Below are 12,256 nucleotides of genomic sequence, written 5' to 3' on the forward strand. Positions count from 1 at the left end.
GAGGTAAATGTATAATAGCACATTTCTTTTCTATTAGAATTGTATTTTTTAATCATCGATGTATAGTATTTTTATATTTAAAAAAATTTACTCTGAAATGTTTTGTGTGATTATCTCGAGGAAAGAAAAGTTGGGTAAAATATTATTTATTACAATGATTTGTTTATTAACAAAATTTATTTTTACAAGAATAACTACTCTTCAACTTATATTAGAATGAAAGGATAAAGTTTGTTTTATTTTAATTCTTCAAATTATTTTGTTGATAAATAGATATTTCAAATTTGGTGAGACAAAATGTTATACCATTACGCAATGGACAGAAGTTTGTAATAAATCACTAAAATTTGTTTATTAAACCAAATAAAAGGCATAATACATTGATTACAAAAGTGAAAAAAAGAAAATATAGCATACACACATATTCTTTCAAATAGATCTGCTACAACATTTGGTAAGTAAAAACTGCTATCAACTTTGTCAAAGTTAAAATAGAGATATATTACATACAACGTTACATACATCTTTTACAACTTGAACGTACCACTATCCATCGTAGAAAAGCCTTGAGCATTAAAAATGACTAATGAGATAAGATAAGAATTAAGAATTAAGAAAGAATAAAGTGTTGGAATGAATTTTTAATTTTATGTATTTATGAACTATTAATATATCTTTATATTAGTTATTTTAAGTAATGACATAGATGTTATATTTTAAAAAGACAGAGTAAATGTGTCCAAAGATTTTTTTTTTTTCATATTCTGGCACTTCTATTTATTATAGATTACGGACAAAAATTAAACTTTGTTAGTCGAACATTTAAACTCTTAACCAAAATTTATAATATTTTTGTTTTCAAAAATTGAAAACCCAAAAGAAATCATTATCAAACAGCATGTTGGTTTCTTCAGGATGCCCATCCCTTTCGTACCACTGTATTTTATTTTGAAACGTCTCATTTCTCTCTCTCTCTCTCTCTCTCTCTCTTTTTTAAAAGGAAATCCAATCCTTCATTAAAAGAGGGGAAAAAAAAAAAAAAAGAAAAAGAAAAAAAGAAAGAAGATATTTTAGTGCAAAGCCTTCATATAACAGAAAGAAAAACATCTTTCTTGACTTTTAAATTTAACTTGGACTTTGAGATAAAGAAATCAACATGTGAGTGAGTTTATCCAATATTGAGTTTGATCATCTTGCTGGATATATAAAACGTTCACGTATAAACTACAAATCATATACATACAAGCTAATGCAAAAGGAGGATGCAGTTTTGTCACCAATAACATGCATTAATATGAATTTATCTTTACAATCAAATATGATGAAGACATAATTAACTTTGTTGAAAAGAAGAAAAAAAAGCAGAACACAACAAATGATTATACAAATACCTGATAACCTATTATCGGTTTCATTCTTTTTTCTTTTCCTTCTATTTTGAGGGGGAGGGGGAGTTTTCTGGCACTCATAGATAACGAAGGAATTTAAAGAGAACATCAAAGTTGATACACTATATTGAGCAGCAAGATTTAACTGCAACAACCCCCAGATTGAGCTGTAGCACCATCTCTACCTCCTGATGGCCCTGGGATTCCACCATATCCAACTTTTATCCCATACGACTGCACATAGGATGGAACATTGCATCAATTACCTCATTCTCATCACTATTCATACATCGTTTTTAAAAAAGAAAATCTAACAATCGAAACTAGAATCTAAATTCTGTCCTTAATGACAGTGGCTAAATGCCATTGCCCAAACGCCTACAATTCAAACAGCAAGATAATTTTTTACTAACAGTGAACCCACCCACTTCAGATAGCTTAGCCAAATGTAGAACCAAAACCCCCTCCTACAAAGATAAACCTCAGAATCTCTGAAGTTCGATCCAACACAGAAAACTCAAAAAGAAAACACAAAGAAACTCAAGATACAAATAAATTGCAATACTAACATAAGTTTGTAAGTCCGCTAGTTATGGAAATATTAGGAGTATTACTAGAATATTAGTAGGTTATTAGAAGGGACAAAATAGCAATTAGCTAGTAAGTTTGTTAGGGTTTTTTTTTTTGTTATAAATAGAAGGTGTGGGTTGAGAGGAGGGGGTGAAGTATTTTGTAAGGCCTTCCCTTTGGGGAATTTGGGAAAGGATTCTCAGCCCTCTTGAAAGTGTTGGGTATATTGTAGTTCTTGATATTGCAAAATAAAACTATCTTTTAGTGCTCCTTGTGTGTTCTTGAGTATTTCCTTGTTAGGTAGGATCCTAACAAATTGGTACAGAGCCCGTTCGTTCTGAGAATATTTGCTATGGATTCGGAAGTGAGATAATAAGCTAAAAAAGATGTTAAAGATCTTGGAATTAGTGCAGCAAACATTGAACGATTACAAGCAAGGATGTGCAGACAAAGAGAGAAAGAGAAGAAAGAATCCTAGCAGCCATCCAAACAGAAACAAAACCTTGTTTGTAAACTGTCTAGTTGAGTTCGAAAGGGTTGCTGGATGACGTTGATCTTACCTGAGAATGCTTCCTCCAAAGGCAAGGGAGAATCAGGCGGCCAAGCAGAGGGAAGGGGGAAAAGAGGATACCCCAGCAAAGACAGAATCAAGAACTCCACAAGAAGTGGAAGGTGAGAACGTTCAAAATCTAAAAATGGAAAAAGTTAGTGAGACGAGTAAGGGAATGAGAAGGAAAATACCAGTGCGGAGGAAGAGTGGTAAAGAGGGGGAAACATTGAGATAGTGGTTGGAAGAAGAAACGGAAGAATAAACGGAAGAAGAAGCACCTCTCGGCAAACCTGTGTTCGGAGTTTGCATCCTGATCTACTTGTTGCCCAATATCAAGTCTAGCTTGGAATATATTTGTGAGCCATGGAGTTTGTCTAGAAGTTCTTCCACAAGGGGAATTGGAAAACGATCGGAAATAGTGATATTATTCAAGGCCCGGTAGTCAATACAAAATCGCCATCCTCAATCTTTCTTTCTTACCAACGAGACTGGACAGAAATACGGGCTGACAGTTCGTTGAATGGTTCCTACTTGTAACATATCATCTACCGTCTTCTCGATTTCATTCTTCTGATGATGAGCATAACGATACAGTCTCACATTCACTGTGAGGCTCCCTCTATCACATTAATCTGGTGATCTATTTCACAAATTGGTGGTAATTCAGTTGGTAATACGAATAGTTTAGAAAACCCACTCAGTAAAGCATATAACTCATCAGGTTGATTGGCTGTGGTTGTTGTAAGTTGGAATTCATCCAGCTCAATATACCCTTCCAATGTCCGGCATTTTGCTAGGAACCCTTGGTCAGTCTTCCTAGGCTTTCATCATTTCCTTCAAGGTTACTTTCACTTGGGTTAGCGATGGACCACCTTGTAACACAGTCTTCTCGACTCCCTTCCCTATAGTCATCGTTAGTGCTCACCAATCTACTTCTGAGACTCCCATTGTTAGTGCTCGCCAAGACTACCTCCACATCTCCCAACTCTAGAGGAAGAAAATTCTCAAATCATCAATTCCCCTATTGTCAACACAACTCTACACATACCTTTTCCCTTGGCTGCAGATCCCTTCCCCATTATCACTCCAGGGTGCATCGTTTCTACCAAGGGGAGCTTCAGTTCCTCGACCAATTTCTGCGCAAGGAAATTGTAGGTAGCTCCACAATCGATAAGAACTATCACTACTTCATTTTCAATCATCCCTTTCATTTTTAGGGTTCCTGGTGATGAAAACCTCATCATTGAGTCCAACGATAGCTTCACAGCATTTACAACTTCCGCCTTTTGCAACTCTATAATCTCTTCCTCTCTCGATTCCATGTTATCGAATATCTCTACTTCATTACCTTTGTCGTCTACACCAAACATCCTCATGCTTCTTAATTCTCTCGCTTTACACTAGTGGCCAACAAAGAACTTTTCATCACAATGAAAACAAAGTCCATTATCTTTGCGGCTCTTAAAATTCATGTTTGTTAAACATCCGGCTGGTGTTTCCCTCTTGGTTTCCGTCGGTGCTACATTTGTCAATGTGATCGTACACACGGTAAGGTACTCCATACGTTCGTTCTCTTTGATTCTCGCTCTTTTCTTTTTTTTTTTTTGGAAAGGTATTGTAACACAACTTGAGGATGAGGGGATTTGAACCCGGGATCTCATGTCCTCAGATACATACTAGTGCCAATTGGGTCTTTGTTATTCTCGCTTTAGGGTGCCCTAATTGGGTTGGGCCCTCTTTCTTTTTTCTCTTTTTCTCTTCTCGGGCTATCTCCTTATTTTTTACCTTTGGCCCTTCTCCATTACCACGTCCAAAGTTGTGGACTCCCAACATTCTAGCTCAGCCTTGATAACCAGATCCGAGCTTGTGACAAAGGTTTCCAACAACTGTTCATCTGTGAGATGAGAAGAGAAACTGACGCCATCATTTTCTCAAATTGTCCACACCGTTGACTCTTGCCGAATCCAAAGAAATTGTCCCATTAGCATTCCCTCTCGTGATGATCGTAACTAGTTCAACAAGTGTACTTTTCAGATCCTTCCAATCCTTGAAGCTTCACATTCTTCTTTTCCACGATACCAAATGAGAGCCACTCCTCAAAATTAATTACAGATACAGTTAATTTTTCATGGTTAGAGTGTTTGTGAATATGGAAGTATCTTCCCACTCGAAAGAGCCTGACGTCCAGATCATCTCCTCCGAAAACCGGCATCTCGACATTTTTTAACTTACTCCGGTCAATTATTTCTTCATTTGCCTTCATTCCAACAGTCATTGCTGTGTCTCCTCTTGATCTTCCTTCTCTTTCCCTTTCTTTGATGAAGATCCACTCGTGATCTCAGATAACTTATGATCATAACCACCTCTGCCGATAGTGTTGATATTGAGTCATACCGGGAGCGAGGAAAGGAAACGGGGGAATTGAAATTGGATGCCGATAGTGTTGATATCAATTTCAGCAACGCTGCTACACCTTCTATTCCAGATAATCTCCACACTGCTCTCGAGACTCGTGATCTCCTCCTCTGTTGCTTCCACCTTCTCTTCAATCCTCTACTGTGCATCTTCTTTGCTTTTCCCATGATGAATTCTCCGTTAAAAATATGTAAGGTATCCCTTACTACTTTAGTATTAATATGAAAGAGTTGCCCTGAGGTCACAATACCCTTTGAGTACAGAGAGCTTAACCCCCACCCCTTTCTCAAGACTACTTGCTAATTACCAAAAGTATGCCCTAAGCATCATCTTATTCTATAGATAGACTCACCACTCCTGACTTCCATACAACCTAGTGATCCCCACCATAACTAACTTTCACTCATACTACCCTTTTTACCCCTTCTCAAATACTTCAGTAGAATTGGAGCCCTAACATAACCCTACTAATATCCTACTAATACTCCTAATATATCTAACTCTGCCTTCAAAAGTTACAACATACCCACAGCCTTTCGAAAGAGTTCTCTCTCTCCCAAAGTCCCATGATCAAAATTCTCACCAAAATGTTCCACACTCTCTAAGATGCCCAACTCCTCTTATAATCAAGGCACCACTAGCTAAACCCATAATACCCCTTACTGAAATATTATCTATAATCTATATACCCCTAACCACTACTCACATAATGCAAAAAGAACTGCAACAGTGAAACAAAAATACTTCCATTAACATTTAACAGGAAGAAGGAAAAGTATACCGCATACCTCATTAGATACATCAAACACTCCATCCTGGATCTTCTTATATATGGTTGCAGCAGTTTTAATGAATGCCTGTTAAAAATTATTGATCATCATCAAAACTGTGGGACAGAAAATTGTTTACAATATATCAAAAAGGTGAATATTATATCTTTTATGTCATGTTCTTAGTTTAGAGATGAACATCCAATTTAAATTTTGTGAAAGGCAATTTATGTCTATTGTATCACCTCCTCGACATTTTGAGCAGTTTTAGCAGAGGCCTCCATAAAAATTAAACCATGCTCCTTTGCAAACTGCTCCCCTTCCTCAGTGCTGACAGCCCTTCGGTGTGCAAGATCACACTTATTACCTATCAGCATTATTGTCATGTTTGCATTAGCATGTTGTCTTGCATCTTCAAGCCAGCTAGCCAAGTGATTAAAAGTCTCCCTCCTGAAAAAGTATGATAGCCACACACCATAAGTTCTGAAATTTTCATCCACTCAAGAAATTTTAAGCATGTTGGTGACGCCTCATTTCAGCTTATGCAGTCTATCATGTTAAATTAGAAGGCAGAATCACGCCAAAATGTCATGTAATTGGAAAGGAAAAGAACTGCTGTCAAACCGGACTAACTGCATTACTTTTAACTGCGGTCATGTTTAAGTAAATCCTCTCCCACAAACCTACAGGCTACAACTATACAAGATTAAAATAAACCATAACTTATAACGCACCCACACTCCTAAAATGGCCAATTGTTGGCGAAAGAGACGTGTCGAACACCAACATCCATAATATTTTGTTATTACCCTTTTTTTTTCAATTATATTTTTATTTCTAATATGACAAGACACAGCAAGCTGCAAAGTTAAAAAGAAAAAATAATTGAAATAAGCTCAAGCCCAGCTGAACTCTTTCTTTTGAAAAAGAAAAGAAAAGCTTATGTTAGGGTTTTGTTTTGTCGGCTGACCCACATACTTGTTGCTTGCTACTGCTGAAGAGTTTCGCATGCACAATTTTTCCTCCTTCCTCAAACACAATGATTTGAAGACCCACTCACCTGCTAGCAATTTGAAGACCCTACACCCACCAGCTCTCCATGCCAGTGACTTTTGTTTTTTCTCTCCCATTTTTGTCTTTTCTTTCCTTTTGTTTTCGTTTCCTTTTTTAAATCCCATTTATGTGTTTTTTCACTGTCCACTCCTGTGACTTATGAAAAAGTGTAGAAGGGTTGTTCGATTCTATTTTGTAGTTTTTTGTGTTTTAACTAATGATGTTGGACCATTGGTCCAGTAATAGTCTTCTTTATGAATTGTATGGTTGTTATTTTGATGTTTGAAGGTAATATTTTAACAACTGTGCACAGCATATATTTATTTTTGTAAATAATAATAAATATAACAAAATGCAAAAAGGTAGCCTCCTCTCTGTCACAGTCGGCCTTAATACCTCCATCTGACAAACATACACAACGAACAACTAACCACAAAATCAAACACATGCCTGCCAATCCGCATTTCCTCACATACTTACATCACTTGGTCCCCTTCTTCCCTTTCCTACATGAATTCATTTGGGTGACTTAGGGTCTGTACAATACTAACGACCCGTTTAGATTGAAGATATTGTTTTATGGGTATGAATATTAAATATCTGGGATTTAAATGTTTTGAGTGTTAAATGCCCAGAATAAATAAGGTGTGTTTGGTTAAGCAGTATAATTAATGTTTGGAATTGGAAGCTTTATCTGTATTTGTTTTACCAATTTTGTATATGAAATTGGAGCATGGACCCTCTTGGTAGATTTTCTGTTAAATCCATCATCAAAGAAGTCAGGTACTTCATAAAGCATCAAATACAAATAGCTGAAGTACAGAATCATTCCCACATCAAAATTCAAAAGTAGTATTAATTTAGAAGGGAACCACGATGTAAGAAGACCTGGTGATGTCGTAGACAAGCAATGCTCCGGCAGCACCTCTATAGTAGGACCTCGTAATAGACCTGAAAGATTCTTGACCAGCCTGTAATGTTTCTGGGAAACTTCAGAATTGGAAAAACTTGATGAAACTCATATGAAAGGAAAATTTTAAATTGAAAGAGTACAAAAGACATTATCTGTACCATTCTTATGTTATATATGTTTACACCACATTGTTTCAATAATGATCATCCTTATAGAAGGCAGATAGTAATTTTTTAGATAAGACAAGCAGAGAGTAATTTTGAACGACCTATCAGTTGAATAGGAATGCTGGCTGTGATATATGTGTGGGCTATAAGTTTAAGCAGAGAACTTGAGCTAAGCGCACATATAACTGTTGCATTAATTTTAAATTATTCTTTTAGACTCAAAGCCATGTTACGATAATAAACTTTTTCTAAAACAAGAAACATATTCACATTGATGTAGCAAGATGGAAAAAAAGTTCAAAAGATAAAACCTCCGAAAGGAAGAGAAGAAAAAAAATACAAACAAATACAACCAAACAGAGAAACTTTCTAACATCTAGAAACATGCCTCCAAATATTGATTGAAAAAACGATGACTTTGGCTACTAAGAAAACACCAGAGAAACCCAAAAAGCGTCCACAAAACAACAAAAACCTAACAAAGAGCAAACTGCAAAACTCTTCAATTTTGTACAAACTAACAACTTGATGAAAAAATCTTTTGATGAAGCAGCACCAAGAAGCTTGAAAAGAAACTCTCCAAACGCTTCAAACATCACAATATAAGTCACAGAAATAGTATGGACGCTACAGAGTGAGCACGAATGGAGGTTTCATTGTTTTATTAGTGTTATTGTTTGCGCCTTCTATTTGAACTAAGATTTAAGCTTATAGGTCCAGATCCGCTTGTATCAAGTACATTTCCAGATGATTATCCTTTAAAAGGATCCAAGAAAATGTACAATACAATCCAAAAACCAATTCAATAGACAACTGACACAGTTAAATATCTAGAGACTTGAAATCAGAAATTTCCAAGAAAATCACCCAAAAAAAAAATGAAGAGAGATAGCTAACCGTGTCCCAAATTTGCAACTTAATTGGTTTGTTATCAATGGTAATCATCCTCGCACCAAATTCTACGCCAATAGTCAAGTCATGAACAGGCTGGAATCTCTTATCGGTAAACTGGAGAAGAAGACATGATTTTCCAACTCCTGGAGAATAGAGAACAGAATTCAGTTTCAATCGCCGGAATCAATCGAGAAACAGCAAACAGCATCCAAATTCAAAGCTGAGGCCAGTAAATACCGAAGCAGACAAGCATTCACATAATAAAATCAGAGAAACAGATCGATCACGTAGATTAAGCAAAAATAAAGGGTAATCGAAGGGACCCAATTGAGGAATCAGATCGAAAACGAAAAAATCGTGTACAGGAAGACGTACCAGTATCACCAATGATGATGTACTTGAAAAGGTAGGCGTATGACATATTAAGGTGGGAATCGAAGAAGAAAAGGAGAGGGGAGGGGAGAGGAAATGGAAGAATGAGGGAACAGAAAAGGAATTAAGGGGGGAGGGGGATGGATGGGTGGAAGGAAAAATGGGGAAACGTCGAGAAACGGTAAAGAGGGTGGAGTTTCAATTGCGGAGTTCCAAGGAGGGAAGGCAAAGGGAGGTTAGTGTGTGTTGTGTTGTGTTGTGTTGTGTTGTGTTGGATTGAATTGCGATCTCTGACTTTGAGCTGTCAGTTTCAATTCCTATTAATATACAAAACTTTTTATTCGCCACTTCATCTTTCATCACACCCTTCCACCCCCAACATTCTCATTTTCTTTCTTTACAAACAAAAACTCTCTCATTTCCTAACGGATCTTCTCCTCCTAACTCCACCATTTCCTTTACACCAATTTAATTAACAACCGTTGTTTCTTCTTTTTTGTGGAAAATCTAAGTTTCAACTATTACATAGTTGGTATCCTTTTTATCTCTCAAAAAGAAGGATGGACAGTAACTCATAGCTGAACTATGTTTATCTATTTTGACATCTAATTAACAACTAAAAATCATGCATCAACTTTTTAAAGTATCACCAATATATGAAGTATCCAAATTTCAGAACTATTAATAAATGAATACAAACTGATAGTACCTCTTTTATAGACGAAATTATTATATTCCTCTTCAATTTTCTCTCTCGTCAAATTCGATATATGATCTACCATTTACCCTTTTTTTTTTTTTTTTTTTGCTCTTCTTTAATACCATTTTACTCCCCTCTTTCCATTCCACCATCTTAGAAAACTATCTAATTAAGTTATATTGATAGGAGAGATTTGTTGTGGCTTGCAAACCTCTCATCAAATACATTTGTAATTCCATCTATACTAGTAAGAGTTTACCAAATAAATTTTATTGACAATTATTTACGTAATAAATCTCTTGCCTTAGTAACGTGGAATGATTCTTGTGGTTGTACGCGGAAGGAGTATTGAACAATCAAGTATAAAATAAATAGTGAAAGTTGAAGAAATGCTATTAGACAAATAGGGTTTAGAAGGTTTTTATTAAACAGTTACATTCTATTTTTATCTTATTAATCAATTTGGTAACTGTCCCTATTGTAACTAATTATTTCTCTTTCTCATATGTGTATAAATACCATTGAATACACCATAAATAAAATGAGAAGTCATTTATACCTTTTTACTTTTCCAATATGGTATCAGATGAAATTTAACCCCTTCCTTATCTTTCCTCTTTTTTTTTTCTCACCCTCAAATAATTCCCTCACTAATTTTCTCCTTTTCTTCACCGACCCATTCTATCCCCCCTCATTAATTTTCTCTTCTTCTTCCCCGATCCGTTCCATCTCCCAACCATTTTCCCCTGCTACACTCCCATGGCCGACCAAAACTCCCAAACTCCCAATCTGAATCCTTCTACCACATCTCAGACCCAAGAAAATCCTCCTCCAACTTCTGATGGCCATCAAAACCCAAATCAAGGATACATCAGTCCTTATTACCTACACCATAACGACAACACTAGTTTAATACTAGTTACCGAGCCATTAACAGAAGAAAATTACGTTTCTTGGAGCCGCGCGATGATCATCGGATTATCAGTAAAAAATAAACTCGGTTTTATTGATGGTAACCTTCCCCGACCAAATGAAGATCTCCTCCCTTCGTGGATCAGAAACAACAACATTATCATCTCTTGGATCTTGAATTCAGTATCCAAACCAATCTCAGCCAGTATTCTCTTTGCAAATTTAGCAAGAAGTATTTGGCTTGACCTCAAGGAACGTTTCCAACGGAAGAATGCCCCTCGCATTTTTCACCTAAAGAGATCACTTGCAACCCTTTCTCAGAATCAAGAATCGGTAAGCATGTATTTCACCAAGTTTAAAACCTTAATTGATGAATTAAACTCATACAGATCTGCCTGCACCTGTGGAAGTTGTCGTTGTGGAAGAAATCAAGAAGTAGCAAATTTTCTTCAAACCGAATATCTCATGGACTTCCTCATGGGACTGAATGATTCTTATGCCCAAACCCGCACCCAACTACTCCTCATGGAACCCATTCCATCCATCTCTCGAGCCTTTTCCCTTCTACTTCAAGAAGAACAACAACGAGCTATCGGTTCTTTCTCCCCTGCTATCAATACTCCAGCCATTGCCCTTGTTGTATCCTCAAATAACCCTAGAAATAATTTTGTACACAAACACCATAAGGACAGACCTATTTGTACTCACTGTAATATCCTAGGACACACTGTTGGCAGATGCTATAAGGTACATGGATATCCCCCTAGATATAAAACAAAACAGCAGAGAACCAGCAATAGTAACTCCGAATCTGTATCGAGCAACAACACAAATTCAGTCACAACTCAAACCAGTAATGCTTCTACAAGCTTGAATAGCGTCACAAATCTAACAGAAGCCTTGTTACAATGCCAAAATCTTCTCAACCAACTTCAGTCTCAACTTACAGCTCCATCAAATAATTCCATCAATCACATAATAAGTACCCTCTCTAATTCACACTGGATCATTGATTCTGGAGCATCCACTCACATATGCCATTCTAAAGAATTTCTCACTGACATTAAACCATGCTCTGCTTCTATTAGCCTGCCAAATAAAAATACTTATCAAGTCAAGAATATTGGTACTGTAAAGTTGTCTGATACACTTATTTGGAAATATATTCTTTATATGCCTGACTTCACCTTCAACTTGCTTTCTGTAAGTGCAATTAGAAAGGAATCTTCACTCTCTGTTCAATTATTCACTGAAATTTGTACCATTCAGGACAAGTACACTTCAAAGAAGATTAGCAGTGCTAAACTCTTCCAAGGACTATATATCATTGACCAACCCACATGTTTTCCATCCATCTGTGCTGTCACTGCAAATAAAGCATCCTTATGGAACCAACGGATGGGTCACCCTTCTATTGAGACCATAAACTCTTTACAAATTCCTTTGTTTTTAAAACCATCTACAGTAGACAAAATGTCTCATTGTACTATTTGTCCTCTGGCAAAACAAAGAAAGCTTTCCTTTACTTCTAATAATCATTTGTCTTCAAATG

At 36.3% G+C, this 12,256-nt stretch overlaps 1 protein-coding gene across 1 annotated transcript; it reads right to left on the minus strand.

Moving 5' to 3' along the window:
• Positions 1-1,268: 1,268 nt before the first annotated feature.
• On the minus strand, positions 1,269-9,590 carry LOC103502211 (ras-related protein RABB1c). Its single transcript, XM_008466061.3, has 6 exons — positions 9,096-9,590; positions 8,724-8,863; positions 7,635-7,717; positions 5,939-6,143; positions 5,712-5,780; positions 1,269-1,622 (listed from the first exon to the last, which is right to left on the minus strand). Exons 1-6 carry the CDS (start codon positions 9,139-9,141, stop codon positions 1,530-1,532), a joined length of 636 nt encoding a protein of 211 aa, XP_008464283.1. The 5' UTR covers positions 9,142-9,590; the 3' UTR covers positions 1,269-1,529.
• Between the last annotated feature and the right edge of the window lie 2,666 nt (positions 9,591-12,256).

This window comes from Cucumis melo, chromosome 12, assembly GCF_025177605.1.
Source record: "Cucumis melo cultivar AY chromosome 12, USDA_Cmelo_AY_1.0, whole genome shotgun sequence".
NCBI classification, from domain to species: domain Eukaryota; kingdom Viridiplantae; phylum Streptophyta; class Magnoliopsida; order Cucurbitales; family Cucurbitaceae; genus Cucumis; species Cucumis melo.

Bases quoted from the DNA above. Each gene is read 5' to 3' on its own strand.
- LOC103502211 (XM_008466061.3), bottom strand. From the start codon at position 9,141: ATGTCATACGCCTACCTTTTCAAGTACATCATCATTGGTGATACTG. The intron at 6,144-7,634 runs GTCTTCTTACAT...ATACTTTTTCAG, and splicing joins CTTGTCTACGACATCACCAG to GAGGGAGACTTTTAATCACT. The intron at 5,781-5,938 runs GTGATACAATAG...AATTTTTAACAG, and splicing joins CTGCTCAAAATGTCGAGGAG to GCATTCATTAAAACTGCTGC.